Source organism: Telmatherina bonti, assembly GCF_933228915.1.
Source record: "Telmatherina bonti genome assembly, chromosome: 8".
In the NCBI taxonomy this organism is placed as follows: Eukaryota; Metazoa; Chordata; class Actinopteri; order Atheriniformes; family Telmatherinidae; genus Telmatherina; species Telmatherina bonti.
This window is the reverse complement of record NC_136626.1, coordinates 11,734,187-11,752,061: the sequence shown is the minus strand read 5'-3', so window position 1 is coordinate 11,752,061 and position 17,875 is coordinate 11,734,187. Positions and strand designations below refer to the sequence as shown.

At 37.7% G+C, this 17,875-nt stretch overlaps 1 protein-coding gene across 1 annotated transcript; it reads left to right on the top strand.

The window, feature by feature from the left end:
* Positions 1 to 4,044: 4,044 nt before the first annotated feature.
* LOC306759528 (FYN-binding protein 1) lies at positions 4,045 to 17,103 on the top strand (the record flags this gene model as incomplete). Its single annotated transcript, XM_079245196.1, has 15 exons — positions 4,045 to 4,116; positions 6,539 to 7,154; positions 8,314 to 8,443; positions 8,651 to 8,706; positions 8,871 to 8,908; positions 9,028 to 9,071; positions 9,563 to 9,653; positions 9,796 to 9,958; positions 12,078 to 12,242; positions 12,647 to 12,707; positions 13,962 to 14,004; positions 14,252 to 14,414; positions 16,457 to 16,490; positions 16,908 to 16,945; positions 17,066 to 17,103. 15 exons carry the CDS (start codon positions 4,045 to 4,047, stop codon positions 17,101 to 17,103), a joined length of 1,752 nt encoding a protein of 583 aa, XP_079101322.1.
* Between the last annotated feature and the right edge of the window lie 772 nt (positions 17,104 to 17,875).

The window sequence follows — 17,875 nt, the reverse complement described above, 5'->3', positions numbered from 1 at the left end:
AAATGACATGTTGCATTTCTGCAGTGTCATTTTATATTACAAAGGAAAGTGTCAGTGATTGTTGATGTTCAGTTTTTATTCTGAAAATGCTTTTTAATATCATGAGGAGACACCAAAACAAACCAATTATTTAATTAATCAGCTGCATCTGCTGTTCTGTAACAGAGACAAGTAAAGTCATAGTTTACATGATTTTATTTGTAGAGTGCATTAAAAAAATGTTGGTTCTTTTTTTTTTTACTTTGCTCTGTTTTACTCACACACCTGCTCTCTACAGCCTGTGGTGAGACCGTTGTCTGAGTTAATGTGTCACAGACGCAATACACACTCTTGCAGAAGCACACATGCCGTCTCTTTTGCAAGAACTTACTGACTTAAAGTGGAACCCCGTGCGTTTTTATGTGTATGCTTTGTGGTGAAGGCATGCTTCCTTTGCTCTCTGTAACAAGAAAGAGCATTACAGTAAAAAGACAGAACAGAGCTTGCAGTTTATTGGTGCAGAGGGCGCTTCCATGGCAACCACTGCAGGATGCTAGCTGAGGTAGAGATGTGTGGTTGTGAGCACTTCCTGCTCTTTTTTTCCTGCTTATCCTCTGTTTGACTTTGAAATCTGAAAAATCGTCTTATTTTGCGTAATTCCTTTATTTGTTTAAAAGTAGAGTGGCAAAGTGGTAAATAAAATGTTCTTATTGTCGTTAAAGATCATTTAATGTCAATCAAATTTAGGTTATGAGAGCTCTGAAAAACCATTACTAGACTCTGCCTGCTGTGTTTCAATTGAACCAGTGAAGTCATTTTAGTTTATAGAGTGCAATGTTTACAAAAACTTCTCTTCGCTTTACTCTGAGTCTTGACTAGATACACAAAGTTTCTCTCAGGGAGAAAATCCATTAAAGGTAAGTTGTTTTTAGATATGTGGTTATAAACTGCATGAAAGCCATTTCTATGTAAACAAGCTCTGGTTTGCATGTTATTGGCATCATGACTTTAAATAACCAAATCACATCTGGAAACAGCTGTCCTGACATAAAAAAATATATATCAGTAATAGACTAAACTGTTATGAGAATATTATAACTCAGAGGATTTTTTCCACCTCAGATCAAATGTCATCAAGTCAGGATTCTCATACGATGGAAGGAAAAGGGCTTTATTATTGAACATGAAATGCTTTCAATCATGCATGAATGTTTAAAGTCTCTATACAACAACGGCTTTCTTTAGTTCAGATCAGACTTACACTCAGTTCACAACATAATGAAACTTTACGAAAACACTCGGGCTACTTCCTGGTTGAACAGAGCTACAGACATGGACAAATCTGTTACACATACATCTGGTGATAAGAAAAAACAAAAGTCACTGAAGTTGCCAAGATAAAAACTGACCAAAACGTGGGCTGCATGGTTGTTTAGTGGTTAACACAGCAGCCTCACAGCAAGAAGATGGCTGGTTCATGCCTTGGCTGAGCGGAGGTTTGAAAAGTGTGGAGTTTGCATGTTTTCCCCATGTATGCATGGGTTCTTCCTGCTACCCACATGACATGTGTGTTAGCATAATTGCTATAATAAATCTATGATGTCACACATTAAGTCACTTTGGATTAAAGAGTCTGTATGTAGGTTAGAATAGAAACTAGTAATGGATTAAATTGTCCTGAAAATGAATCAATGAATATCAGACATTGTTCTTGATTTGTTGTTCAGCAGAATCATTTTAAAAACAAAGTAGTGAAACAAGTCTGGATAAAAATGATGGCATCCTTCGAAAAGATTTAAAATAATTTGACCATAGTTTTAAAAAAAAGGTTTGTCATATAATCAGAATCACACATCCTTAAATTTATGATCAGCAAGTCAATCAGAAAGAAAAATCTAGATAAACTTGTTAAATATAAAGGCTATAAGGCCATTTCTCAGAAACTTGAGGTTCCTGTGACTACACACATTATGTCATTATGGCCAACACGCCTGGAAAATGTATTAAAAAATTGAAGAGAAGGATAGTTCAAATGGTAACTCAAGATCCCGCAACATCCTCCAGGTTCTATTCTATTCTATTCTATTCTATTCTATTCTATTCTATTCTATTCTATTCTATTCTATTCTATTCAACAGTCATTTAGCAGACCCATTATCCAAAGCGACTAACATCTGGGAGTGATAACAACACAAGTAAGAAATCCAGCAATAGAGGACATCATAGATAAGTGCTGGTCAGACGCTGGCGAGTCCAGTTGGACGCAGGTGTTGTAGTGCTGTTGGCAGTCGTTTTTTTTTTTTTTTTTGTTGAATTAAAGCTGAACTTCTGGGTCAGATAGCACCATTGTTATTATTACTGATCACCTGCAAATCCATCCAGAGATGGGTAAATGCAGTTTCATGATTAAGTGGATAATAGTTCTTCTTCTTGTTCTTCTTCTTGTTCTTATTGTTGTTGCTGTTATTATTGTTATTATTAATATTATTATTAACAAGATTAAAATCAGTTGAAATGTGTAGTCACAGCCTTTGTAGCTGACAGGCAGATTTCGACACATAATAAGTTCAGCCTTGTTGAAAAGCTCCGCTGGTTAAATGGAGGTTATGGAGGATAAAGTCCTCAGTAGCAGCTAAGCTTTTGAGTCCAGTTTTATAGTCCCATTTTCCACCTCTGCTAACTGCTAGTGGTACCTGTTGTGTAATTACCAGCAGTTCTTTGTTAAATATGTTGGCTTAATGTATAAATTTGTAAAATTCCATGCAGCAGCTCCTGAAAATTTCAGAAAACAATAAAATGTATTTATAGAGTATACAAGAGTGATGATGATGATGATACAGGTTTCTTATCGAATATTATTAGAGCTTTTTGTTAAGGGATTAAAGAGATTTTAATATTGTGGAAACTTTTATAAGATCACCTTGTTATACAGTGATCTAAGTGCAAAAATAGAGTGCACATACATCATGGAGGCACCTTCAGTCAGGGAAGTTCTAATGTAGATATAGAGATGAAATCTTACAGTATTTATTCGCTTCTTGCAATATTTTTGTGAGAACGTGTTGAATCTAAAGTAATTCTAGATATTTTAAGTCCAATTCTGCAGCTCTGCAGTTCTGAATGTCAGTCAAAGAAGAAAACAAAATCAAAAGAACCTCTTTTACATAATTTCCAAATCTACGTCAACATCTGTGCAAACATTCAGCAGCTCATTAAACACATAGGTCCAAGTATTTGGCCTTATGGGACCCCTACTGAACATTTTAGGTATGAGGATTTGACACCATTGACATATTGTTTCCTGTATGAGCGATGTGAGGTTATCCTTTTCAAGCTATTTTCTGAGAAGTTAAAAATAGGTAATTCTTGCTAATAAGACATATTTTTCATCTAAAAATATTGCACCCACATATGCTTATCTAAGTAAGATAATATCTTTTCAGCAGATAAAAGAATCGCAAATTCTGTAGAATGGAGGTCACAAAATCCAAACTGGCTAATGTGATATTTATACATCATCAAACAGTATAATATTCTCTGCCATATAGCTACTGGCCTAAGTGTAGTGTTTCAATTGTATAACAATTACAAAAAGACCAGCCAATTAAAGGGCCCAGTCTATCTCAAGAGATGAATTTGGAAATTGAGAAAATGACAAAAGATAATGATGAAAGACATAAGAAAAGTTACTGTAATTTCCTACTTCAAATCAAAATCAAAGATACTTTATTCATCCCCGAGGGGAAATTCAAGGTTCAAGCCAGCTCGTCCAAGGTTTGACATACAGATATTTAACATTTATGACAAGTTCACAGAAGTTTACAGCTTAGGCCCTGCAGCCAGTTTTACTGGCGCCGCCTTAGAAATGAGGAAAAGATGATATGAGGAAGGATGGGTGGGTGTTGGAAAAAAAAAAGAAGTATCTCTACACTTCACCTAAAGGAGGAAGGATAAAGATGCAACAAAAAAACCCCCACATCTCTAAACAAAAGCACAAATTCAGACAGGGTGGGGTGGGGGGGGGTCTCCCAGACAGCCAAGTGAGGTCACAGCCAGCCAGGCAGCATGCCCATCCCACTCGCTGTCCGTGAGTGGAGGGAGGGGCGAGGTCCGGAGAAGGCGGTGAAAGATCGGAGAGTGTGTCTGTAAGAGTGGGTGTGAGTGTGTGTGTTCAGTGAGTGAGTCTTTGAACTTTCCCCAGTTCATCTGTGACACCTGAAGTGAACGCGGCCTTGAGAGCTGAGTTCAGTTTAAGTTCCACAGGCCTGAGAAAGGGGAGGCGTTAGGAGGGGGCCTGAGCGTCAGACAGCATTACATTCCAGGAGACGTGATAACCAGCCTGCCCAAGGCCAGTCAGGGAGCCAGGTTAAGATAACAGCTTTGTTTTGGGTCAAGCTAAGCTTCATTTGGCTCAGCTTTGAGTCCTTAGTGGTCTCAGTCGGACTCCAAAACAGCCGGATCGGGGGTCAGTTTCCACCAAAACAGAGCAACAGCTCCTCCATGATGTTTCCCACCTACGGATGAACTCCAGAACCGCAACCAGCCTGCCAGGTCAGGCCAGACTGGCATCCAGTCGTGGTCCAGCGCTGTCACGCATGAGTTCGAGTGCTAGTTGCTCGGCATAGTCCATCACAGATCTTCCAGAATTTGCGAGACACCAGGAAACCACACACACCAAACAGCAGAAACCCAGTTATCATAAATCCAGTTGTGTAGAAATCCTCCACAGAAAGAAGCAGCAGGCACATGACCTTCATCTCGTACCCAGCAGCATGCCTTCTGTCGGGACCTGCGGGCTCCCTTTCGCCCATTCTTTGATTTGATGAGTTGCATTGAGACCAGCTGACCAGATCCATGATTTAAATTCAGAAGGAAATGGAGCAAAAGGCTCAGATAGATAGATTGACAAAACAAAGAAGCAGCAGGTCAGAGTGGGAACGGGAGGGAGAGAAAAAGCGTCCGTCTTCTCCCAGAGCATGCATGTTTCTATGTTTAACAGGGGCGCCACCAGGAATTTTGGGTCCTACGAAAGACAATGCCATAGACTCCATGACTTGATCGCAAAATTTAGATTTTTGTTTTTGCTTCAGTTGCTTCAAGCTGATAAAAAAAATTATAGCTTTTCATAGGAATAATAAAGATCTGGGGCTGTGTTTAACCCTTTATGGGGCAAGTGACTATTTTTGAACACTTTGTTTGCTTTCATATTCAGCATGAAACTTTTTTTTTTTTGTCAATGTAATGGACAATTTTAGATTACAATTTCTAATTTGAAGGTATTTCATTGAGTGCCCTATAAAGGGTCAAATCACAGTGCATACATCTAACTAGGTTATTTTAATATAAATGGTTTATCAGTGTATATTACTGCTATATTTTATTACAAACTTTTAAAAAAGTATCTATTATTCTCAATGAAGGTTTAATGATTTTATTACATAGTTTGTACATCTTTTTGGGCCCCTATCAAGCCATGGAGCCCTTAGATTTTTCCTAACTTTTCCCCCCATATGGCGCCTCTGATGTTAAAACGTACAACCTTTCAAAGACAAAGGAATAACTTTTGTTTTATATAGTTCTTACATAATATATCTTAACTTGGTTTAATTTGATTCCCAAAAAATTGTATGTTTTTCAAAATTTGTTAATCAAAAGAATAGTCCTTACATGTTAACATCTTGACAATATACTTGTATTTCTTTGCTTCAGAACAAAATTAAATTGAGTAGTTTTGGTTTTTAAAGGTTAACATGCTGTTACTTTTCATGTGAAGACCAATTTAGATGAAATTGCACTGTATGTGCTAAAGCGAGCTTAAAAACCCTGCAGCTCCTTATGAGACTGGTTATTATGAACCTTCATACTATATTTGATGCTGTCAACTAAAAAAATCTAAGCATTTTCAGAAGCTTGTCCTAATTTAGTGACTGTACTTGGTGAGTAGTGTATTTCTTCCTGAACTTAGCCAGGTTTTATCCTGACCTGGAAGGAACAAAATGGAGGAATGAAATGTTCTCATGTTGGATGACTTGGGCCACCATGTGGCTTCCCTTGTGTTGCAAATGCATACAAGACAATAGAAAGTGTTGGAAAATAATGTTGTGTCAGATTGATTTGTTTATCTCATTTTGACTGTCATGAAAAGTCTTCATGACATTTAAATTATAATAAGCTGTTCTATTATTAAGATTTCTATGGATCTACAGCAACAGTCTTATTTGGTTTTAACCTCTTCAGAGACTTACAGTTTGTGTGCGTGTGTGTGTGTGTGTGTGTGTGTGTGTGTGTGTGTGTGTGTGTGAAGGAAGGTTTTGTGTGTTGCAGAGAGACTTATTCACTCTTTGAACATCAAAACCAGGAAACAGAGTTGCAGTGTGCATTCTCACCTTGCAAAGTCAGTGTAGGAGTTTGACTAAAGCTGTATTCAAGCATGTGTGTGTGTGTGTTGAGGGGGGGGGGGGGGGGGGGGGGGGGGGGCATGCATTGCTCTGAGCTGCACTGCTAACTTCCTGCTTCAGAGTCGGATGCAGTTGAACTTGTGCTCTTGTGTTATTTTCAGGAGGAGAGTGTTGATGTGAAGGCTCTGAGGGCGAGGTTCAACAAGCCCAGCACCTCGGACACCAGCAGCCGAGACAGTGGCTCACCAAAGTCTCCACGGCCTGGGTATGGGAGAGCCATTCTGCCTCAAGCTGAGAGCGACTTGGCCAACAGAATATCATCAGTAGTTCCCCCAGCTGGACTTAGCCCAAGTCTGGTGAGGTTCCAAAGGGCAGAACCAGCCTTCGTACCCTCCAGACCTGCTGGTTTCCCTCGACCACCTCCCATTTCTGCTGTCAGAGCATCGATTCAGCCAGCGGACGCCAACAGGGTCAAGCAGACGGGGGAGATGCTACAGAACATGATGCTGAGACACCAGAAACCTCCTGATACCAGAATGACTGCCCCCCTTGTTCCAGTTTTAGGTCACGGTCCTGGAGCATCTCCCACTTCCACACCCCTCCCTCTCCGTCAGCTGCCCCGTCAGAAAAACAAAGGAGATGTGACTCCGCTCAGAAGACCGCTACCTCCGGAAGGACCCCAGCCGCTGAAACCCAAACGACCTCCTAATGTTAATCTGGAGCTTTTTATGAAGTTGAAGCGAAAAGTGGATCTTCCTCCTGAAGGGAAAAGTAATGGTATGTTGTCAGAAACATTTTTCTGGATTAATGTCTGTTTTGCAGATGATTCTTTTTATTTAAGATAATTTGGCATAAAACAATGACAAGTGCAAGACATGTCACAAGAATCAGCGGGTAACTTGGTTCGTTTCCTGTGCGGTTGTATTTTTGACTTGGCACAGTAAGTAGAAAAGAGCGAGCAGTAATTCACTTGAGCTGAGTTAATTCAAGCAGCTTCACTTTCAGCCTCAAATCCAGCTACAAATGTTCCAGTTAAATGTTTTCATGATGTTTAAAAAAGGTTTTTGACCTCATTTGTCCATCCATCCATTTTCTGCTGCTCATCCGGGGTCGGGTTGTGGGGGCAGCAGCCTAAGCAGGGAAGCCCAGACTCCCCTCTCCCCAGCCACATTTGCCAACTCTGCGGTGGGGATCTCGAGGCGTTTCCAGGCCAGCCGAGAGATATAATCCCTCCAGCGTGTCCTGGGTCTTCCCCGGGGTCTCCTCCAAGAGGGACGTGCCTGGAACACCTCACCAGGGAGGTCCAGGAGGCATCCTGACCAGATGCCCGATACACCTCTACTGGCTTATCTTGATGCAGAGGAGCAGCGGCTCTACTCTGATCTCCTCCAGGATGACCGAGCTCCCCAGCCTATCTCTAAGGGAGAGCCCGGCCACCCTGCGGAGGAAACTCTTTCAGACGCCTGTATACGAGATCTCGGTCTTTCGGTCACGACCCACAGCTCATGACCATAGGTGAGGGTAGGAGCGTAGATCGACTGGTAAATTGAGAGCTTTGCCTTCTGGCTCAGCTCCTTCTTCACCACGACAGACCGGTGCAGAGTCCGCATTACTGCAGATGCCGCACCGATCCGTCTGCCGATCTCATCTTCTATCCTTCCCTCACTCGTGACCCCAAGATATTTAAACTCCTATACCTGAGGCAGGACCTCACTCCTGACCCGGACAGGGAAATCCACCTTATTCCGGCTGAGGACCATGGTCTCAGATTTGGAGGTGCTGATTCTCATTCCAGCCGCTTCATGCTCGGGCGCGAATTGCTCAAGCGAGAGCTGGAGATCACGACCAGATGAAGCCAACAGAACCACGTCATCTGCAAAAAGCAGAGACCCAACCTAATTTGTCATCTTTCTTTGTGGATGTTTTCATGGCTCAGGAAGAACAAGTTTCATGTCAGGCTCAGCAGGCAGGATGTCTTCACCAGCAGTGATCGGTCCACCAGTGCTTCCACAACGACCAACCAGACCTAATAAACCCAACAGACTGCCACGCCAGACCACCTCCATGTGAGTGTTCATGACAGGAACGTTATCAAACCTTATTAAATAAACAATATCGCAAAAATCATACATCCTAAAATCTATGGATACATTTAGTTTTACTTTTTGCTGTGCTATGTTATGTGTCTTTGTTGGTTTTCGACTCCTGTAATGAAAACATAGCAGCATTACAGTCAGAGTTAATCTATATTAAAGTTTATTTACTTCTTTCAGAGACTTCGAGGATGATCAGAGTGTCTATGATGATATTGGAAGCTTTGAAAAAAATGGTAACCTCTCCCCTCAAATCACCTATTACATCATTTGTTTTTAAAGCTAACCCTTTAAAGCCTGTAAATACATTTTAAAAGTACATTTTTAAAATCATATTGACACCTTAAAACGTGTGCTGTTTTCAAGTAAAGAACAAATTTGTTTGCTTATGATTTTGCAGAGTCATTCAGTGAAAACAACTCTCAGAGTATGGATGGGGTACGTGCAGAAACTTGTAAAAGATAGTGGAAATGACAAATGAACATGAGCGTTTGTTCTTTACATACAACAAATACAGTAATTGATCTGTTGAGGCATAAAAAAACCCTTTCTTTCAGGATGATGATAATGACGACGAGGATGTGTATGAGGACATTGACGAGTAAGCCCTTGATTAAAATATTATTATTTAATAAGTTCTCTGCTGGTTGTAAGATGCAACTGCAAATGCATGATGTTTCTGCATTGTGTGGTGCTGCGGTTTTTTGCTTAAGCATGTGCCGCGGCTGCACTGCTGATCAACCACTTCTGCTGCTGCAGCTCTTGACTTAAAACACTGCAAATGCTGAAAATGGTGTTTAAGAGATAAATTGTTTTGCGTTTATCTTTATCTTTAAGTGTTTCCAGTTGAAGCAGGATATTGTGAAAAAAAAGACATGTAGGTTGAAGACATGGAAACAGAAAAATGTGAAACATTTGGAGGCAATTTGGATTTTTTTCAATAAGCATATCATGCAAAATGAGCATCATTTTATCAAGGGAATTTGGTGTTTTGTACTTTTTTAAAGAATAAAACTTAAGAGACAAGGATTAGTAAGTGATTAACTTATGAGGTAACAAGCTTTATCTTGTTCTAACATTGTTTTGTTATAGGAATCCAGTGCATTCAAAAAGCATGACTGTGGAGAAGAAAGGGATGCAGGAGCATCAGAAAAAACAAAATGAGCTGAAGAAAAACTTTCAGGTGAAGAAGCAAAATATCTAACGCAAAGATCTGACTCACTTTTTTTCTGGAACCATGAGGTCCTTTGCACTGTTGTTCTCATCTAAATCGTCTTGTTAATAAAAATTGCTAATTTTTTTCTCTTTGCTTTTTATCTCTGCAGTTGCAAGGTGAGGTAGAAGTTCTTCATATGGCCAAAGTTCGGCATGACTGGTACGGAGGGGGAAAACTGGACCTCAGTGTTCGACAAGGAGAGAGTGTGGAGATCATCCGTGTGAATAATAACCCTGGAGGCAAATGGTTGGCTCGTTCCATGAGCGGAAACTGTGAGTGTCAGTCAGTAGTGTGCTACATGTCTTCAACTCTGAACTACAAAATGAAACCAGATGGCAAAGCTGAGATGACTTCTTTAAGACAGGACTGATAATGTTTTCCATCTACAATCCCTGTTGGAATTCTGTGGATTAAATTCAGCTTTTTAAATCTACAAAACCAGCGTTAAAAACTTTCATCTTTCATAGGCAAGCTGATAGAATCCAGTTTGGAAGTTTTTTTTGTAGCCCAGCAGCAGTTTTTCTCATCCTCATACGAAGGAGTTTCCATCTTACTAATCCATCCCATTTTCAATGTTCTGGCTTAAATTAAAGAAAAGAATGCATTTCTATCAAACTTATCTCTATGTAGTTGTATCGGATCATCTAATTGCTATCCTATCCTTAGCTAACTCTTGTATCCACGAGGATAATTTCAACTTTCTTTAGGAGATATTTTATGTGATTGTTGCATCTTTTAAAGACGGTTGTCCAGCCATGGCTCCCATTTTGCAATGTAATGTAAATAACATTTAAAGGGTCAGGATGTGCAGATAACTGTGATCTTTAACTACCAGGTCAAAAGACCTAGCTGGTTTTGACTCATAGCCTCCAGCTCTATTTTATTATCATTTTAACTGTTTCTAAGAAACAGGACAAGATATCTAATTTCAACCCATTTTCATGCCAGAACCTGTTACAGCTGTGTTGTATAATAGTAATGATAATAATAATAATTATTAATATTATTTTTATTATTATTAATATTACTTATGTGTGAATATGCCCATCTGTGTTATTATTTCACATTGTAAACATGGTGTAAATATGCCGTATTTTGTTAATGGATGCTGCAGAAATGAGTTAAAGTTAGAAAAAGATTAATATTTGGAGGTCACATGTCACTGCGAAAGACTCTGAGTTCCAGTCATATTATATAATAAATAAGACCATGTTATCAGGACGGGAGAGGAGAACTGGTCCTGTTGTATCAGGACCAGATGATACAACAGATGATACAAGGATTTGGAAAATAGCACTGCAAATCGACAGACTAGACAATGATTTGGAATCAAACAAAGGAAACCAAGTTATTCTGAACAAGCTAATGGATAAGTGCAGAGCAGGTGTAAATCAGAAATAGAAACCAGGTGCAATAAAGGCAGAAGTAAAACTAACTAGTGAAATGTGTCACAGTGTTTGCCTGCTGTAACAGAGAGATTAGAATCTCAGGACTTCCAGATTGTGAGGGAAAGTCTGTTTTTAATGGACAGAGCGGAAATTCAGCAGAGCAGAAATAACCATGCACCACAGCGGTTTATGTCAGCGCAGCTCGAACTAAAAAGTGATGAGTGATGATGTTGATCAAGCCAGGACCTTTCCTCCTGTGACCGGTAAGTCTGTGTGACTAATGTCCAGTGACTAATGGAGTGGGAAAATACAGTAATAAAGTACAATAAAATTATTATTGGTATTAATAATGAATGAGGTGATAAAACACAATATGTCCATCAATGGAATAAATAATGGCAATAAGCTGCTAAACCATAATAGAGTCAGAAAATGTCACCAAAAACACACCGAAGCCAAAACATAAAGCTCAACACTGATCATACAAACACAGACCAAACCCTGGTAAAGACTGGGCTCCATTGAGGTCTGGTTGTTAGACCAGGGTCTGGGCTAAAATAGATTTCTGGTCATAAAACAGTCACACATCAAAGATACATTTACTTTGTTTGACAACAATGAGTGCATTACAGTTGTCAGAAAAAAGTTGTGTATTTAGTGATGCCACACCACCTTTTCCATACATGAATTGTTGTTTTGCTTTATCTATGTTAATCGTGTGGTTGTTGTTATTAAATGTTGCCAGGTGTTGTAAAATACTGCTTCATGGACCACCAGAATCAACAGGCATGTCACTGTATTTGCTTGCTGTTATATTGATTTTAAAAAAGCCCTCCTTTCAATGACATTCAGTCATCCTGAGAAAAGTCCTAACAGGAAATAATGCCATGAAATGTGTTGGGAAAAGAAAAATCTTGGGTAGCAGAAATATTTATCAACAATTTGTGCATTAGATCATAGTACAGCTGACAACAGCTGGATTTTCTAATGTGTTTCCTTACAGATGGATATATCAGCAACACCTGTGTGGACATTGACTATGAGGCAATAAAGTCAAGATTGCTCCCATTAAGAAAACCAAACACATCGGAGTTACCTCCTCCACCGCCAGACCCCCCACAGCTGTTTCACATGGAGTCCAACAACAGAGACAGGTTACTCCTCTTGTGTTGGATTTTTTTCATTAACATAAAAATAAAAACATTTCAGCTGTTTGTCTTCTCATATGTGCTTGTTGAATTGCTTTTTCTAAGTTTTAATTGTTCCATCTAACATCTTGTTTGTGTTTCTTTTGATCTGCAGCTTGTCGCAAGATGACGGTGAGTGACAAAACCACACAGAAATATTATCAGCATATCAGAATTAGTAGGTTGATATTATAACACCATATTATGCAGTGGTGTCAGATTTATTCATATTATTTACTCATGCAAAAGTAATAATATCACACTGTTTTTTAAAATAAGTTGTACTTTTTACTTATATATTTTGTTCTTCTGGTAATATCTGTGTTTTTTTTATGAACAAAAGACACAATCATTTAAGTTTCAGACTGACTGTTTCTGTCCACAGATGAGTATGATGACGTTCAGCCTTTACCTGATGATTTCCCTCCACCCCCGCCTGAAATAAGGTATCTGTTCACCTTAGATTGACTGTAAGAAAATGAGACAGATTGGAAGCATAAAAATCTCTGTTTTATACAGTAAACTATTAACATGTGACACAAGGTGAAATAAGTTATTATAAAATAGGAATCGTGAACTCTGGGCTTTCAAAGGCCACTGTTGTGGATGTTTTAGATGTTTTCCTGCTCCAACACACCTGATTCAAATGAAGTGGATAAAAAACTTGAGCTCAAGCTCTGCACAATGACTTATTTATATTTGAGTCAAGTGTTTTGAGGCAGAAAAACATTTAAAACCTTCAGTAGTTTGAGATCCCTGCTGTCAAATGAAGCCGTCCACTTCAGGATAATAACTTCTGTGTCACGGGTCTCCAACTCCAGTCCTCGTGAGCTGCCATCCTGCAGGTTTTAGTGTCTGCCTGCTGTGACACACCTGACCCTGGTTCAGGAGTGGCTTGACACGAGGAATGGGACATTTGTAGCCCATGGATTCGTCTGTGCGTAGCGGCTCTTGATGCGCTGAGTAATTAGTATTAATATGCTTGGATCCAGCACTCTGTGAACAAGCAGCTTCTTTAGAAATGACTTTTTATGGCTTTCCCTTCTTGTGGAGGGTCAATGATTGTCTTCTGGACATCTGTCAAGTCAGCAGTCTTCCCCATGATTGTGTAGCCATCTGACCCAGACTGAGAGACCATTTAAAGGTTTAGGAAACCTTTGCAGGTATTTTGAGATAAATAGTTGATTGGCGTGTAACACCATGACTTTCCAAGACTGAAGTTTTTATATATTCTAATTTTCTGAGACACTGCATTTTGGGTTTTTATTATCTATTAGCCACAATTATCAAAATTTCAAGGACTGAATATTTGAAATGTTTCACTCTGTGTTTAATAAATCTATATAATATATGGTTTTCACATTCTGAAATGAGTGACGTAAAATATTGAACTTTTTCACAATGTTCTAATTTTCTGAGATGTACCTGTATATGCTTTCAGCATGATTAAGGTTTTTCTTTCATAACCAAGCATATCGCTTTATCTATCTAGCAAAACCTTTGCTTATGCACATCTTTGCCTTCATGTGTGCACAAAGGTTCAGTCATGAAACTACACACAGTTTTGTGCATCTGAAGCCGGATGTTGTTGAAGAACAAACATTAATTGTTTTGCTCCAACTTGTTTTATTCATCGCTGTGAGGCAACTCATGCATTTGTTAACTGATTGACTGACACATTGCAATGTAATGTTTTTCAGCATGGATCCTAAAGTGGAAAAGGAGCTAAGGAAAAAATTTAAGGTACAAATACATTTTTTACACCAGATTATTTAGTGAATTAAGGAATAAAGGAATTAATGTTGACTGCAGAACAGGTAGTTATTATAATAATTATCATGTTTCTTTAATTTGCTGAGCTGTGAATACCTAAATTATTTGTTTACTACATATATGGGGAAAAGTAGCCCACAACAAAACTTCATATACACAAAAAATGTGATTCATCATGTCCATTTATGATTATGCAAAAACTGTTCTTCTTCTCCAGTATGACGGACCTTTCAGAGTGCTGCACTGCATGATGGTGGATCCTAACGGCATCATAAAGAAACTAGGAAGTAAAGACCTACCTGTGACTCAGGGAGAAATTGTTGACGTCATCCAACTCACCAGCAGCAAGAAAGCTCTGTGTCGGAATAAGTTTGGAAAATGTTCGTACATTATTTACATCAATTTCAGACTTTGTTTTTCTGTATTCTACAGCATAAGCTGTTTGTCAAAAATAACTGATAATAATAATAATGGTGATAATAATATTAATAATTGTATTCATAGCTACCTCTCAAGACTCCATTTTGTAGCATAGGACTTAACTTCTCACTAACCATTACTATGTTTATTAAACAGCAATGTGGTTTTGTGAAACAGTTTTTAAACCCAGGAGGAGGACACAGACGTCCATGTAGAATCAGCCTTTCATATAGAAATCTTAAAGACAAACTCTTTTTTTTCTTTTTAGAAACAACCAAGCTGCTCTTATAAAAGGTTACCCAATATTTAAAAACTCTATAATCCTTTAATAAAAAACCCTCTAAAGTAGATAAGAAACCTGTATCATCATCATCAGTCTTATATACTGTGTAAATATAATTTATTGAGTTTCAAACATTTTAGAAAATTTAAAGTCTGCTGCATGATTTGAAAAAAATTAGTTATAAAAAATAATTAGTTATCAAATACATTTAACAAAGAACTGCTGACATCTACACAAAACACAAAACATCTACACAAAACGAACATGAGCAATGAGCAGAGGTGGATGTGTAGTGCCTTTCAGAAAATACATCTTTAACAAAAACATGCTTTCTGCTGTTGGCAGATTATTACGGAATACTTTATCACTTCCAGCCAGAGAAAGGTTCAGTCTGTCTTATTTAAGAAAACCTGAAAACAATTTTCCTTTAGATTCAATCAGTTACATTATAAGTTGCACTTGATAATTTTCAATAATTTATTTAATTGACTGGTATAATGTATTTCATCATGGTGATGTGCTATGACTTGTTTCAATCTACATCTTGCAATTAAATGTATTTATGTTGAGCTTTTTTTATTTTTGTAAATAACATCAACCTTAAAAGTGACAACAGGAAATTAGTTAATGGCCAAAGTCTAACCCAGGAACACTGAGCACTGTTTTTAATGTGTAAATAAAATAAGAAAAGAAAAAACAGGCACTCAAATACTAACATTTGTTCAGTGTAAACTAACCTTCATCCGATAAAACCTCAGATACCCATGCAGAACTAGATAAAGCATGAAGACCGCCATGTTCTAGATCACAGTACAGCATCGTCTCACCAACTTCCTACATCAGGGGTGTCCAGCTCTGATCCTCGAGGGCCACAATCCTGCAAGTTTTTTATGCTTTTTTATCCCCGCTCAAACACACCTGACTTAAATTAATAAGTCATAGTGCTGAAGTTTTTAGGCTGTTAGATCCAATTAATTTGAGTCAGGTGTGTTGAAGTAGTAATATATAAAACATGCAGGACAGTGGCCCTCAAGGAACAACTTTGAACACCCCTGCCTGGCCTACATGGTAACAATATCTGTTCATATTTCATGAATGTAACAACTGCAGTCGAACAGCCAATAATGATGAAGAAACCCTGATGAAGCTGATGATTTGACTCAAAGTTGCTTATTTAGGTTTTGCAACCTATAAATTTTGGCATCTCTGTTCTGAATTCTCTAATATCCCCTTTGGTGGAATCCTCGAGTCCACCAGCAAATATTACACTCTTGAAGAGCTGGTCAGCTGTGTGAATGGTAGATTAGAAAGAACGTTCTCAGCCTCAGGGGTGTATTTTCAATCAAGTTCGCTACATTCCTGTTGATGGAGCAAGAGCTTCTTATATTACTTGATAACTGTTTGCTCATTAGATTCGCTTCCATTGTGGCTTCAATGTTTATCACAACGAATAGTTAAAAGCTGGAAAAAGGATAGTTTCTAAACAAACATGGGCGCATGCTTTCAACTCCAGATTGCTCCTCAAAACTCACCTTTTCAAACTTGTCTTTCTGCAATTATTTTTTATTTCTTCTGTAAAGTGCTGTGTCCAAAAAGTGCTATATTAGATAAAGTATTAATATTATTATTATTATTATTATTATTAACAAAAGCAGCACAGTACACAAGCTTCAAACTTCACTGGTGTAATAAAGTGAATACTATGTTTTATCTACACAGATGGTTATGTTTCAAGAGGTCTTCTTCTTCAAATGTAAGTAAATTCTCTCCCAAATTTCTTTAATTTATTTTTTTTGTAGCGTTTGAATACATTGATCTGTTTATTAACTACACTAGAATCAGATTCAAATGGACTTTACTGATCCCAGACAATGGAAATTGCAGTTATACAGCAGCGTTGTGGAAAGAGAATTACAGTAAAATAAAATGTTGTGATGCAATAATATTATAAATAGATCACAATACACTTAACATAAAACTCTTAAATATACTGTATCTTAGCTTATGATGCAGAATTTATTGTAAGATGTGTCAGTTTCAAAGTTGCACCCTATTTATTCAAATACTTTTAAAATAGTAAATAAAATTTAAGTTTGATCACTTTTTACAGAAACATTGTTTAGTGTGTTTATATAATAAAGCCATAAACCTTATATGTTGACTTTTCTAGGGAAGGAGATGTATATGATGATGTGGATTATCAAGGTGGTAAGTTTATAATGTCATGTCTAAAATTGGCTGCATATCTATAATTTTAGCCCACATATTCATTTGGATATTTGTCTTTAATCTGAGCAGATTTTTAAGAATTTTCCTTTTTTTTTCCAGATATCTACGACAATGACTCTCCTCATGCAGATTTTTAAAACATCTCAAACTAAATACAGAGTTATGAAACAAGGAACTAACTATGTACAAACTAAAAACTGAAGCTGCATATAGAAAACTATATCTACGGCTGGGTGTAAAGAATTAGACTTAACTAAAGACAGAGATTCCACTGGATTCAAACTTTTTATCAAAATCCAGATAAATATATTTAAAATATCTTTTAGTTTACCATACAGATGAGCGGGATTTCTGTCCAGGTAATAAACAAACTATAACCATAAACTATAACTATAAACCATCAAACTATTAAACTATTGATGCATTGTTAAAAACTTGAAGTGAACAAATTGAAAGCAACATATAGAAATATCTGTGCTAATGCACTCATATTACAGAACGGTAATTTAGTGACATGAGAACACACACACACACACACACACAAACAGATAGGCTGAGAATGAGAAACGTTTTTGTTACAATGTTTTTCAAACTGCTTGTATAGAATGTTAATTACACTATTACTACTGCTTTGTTTATTTCTAAGCTGTGGAGATAATTTAAAATAAATTGAATTTCTTTTAGAATATTGTCTGTGTTAAATTGTGCTTTTTCAAGAAATTGTACTGGTATTTTTAAGGATAATAAGTATATTATTTACTGAACTTAGCTGCCCTCTTGTGTGATGAATGAAAAACACTAACTGGGACATGACTTTATTATACCAACACGTTTTGAATTTCTGCTTTCCATCTTATACAATTCATTCCTTTTCTGTACTGCTTCGTCCAATTAAGCACTGCGAGGGGC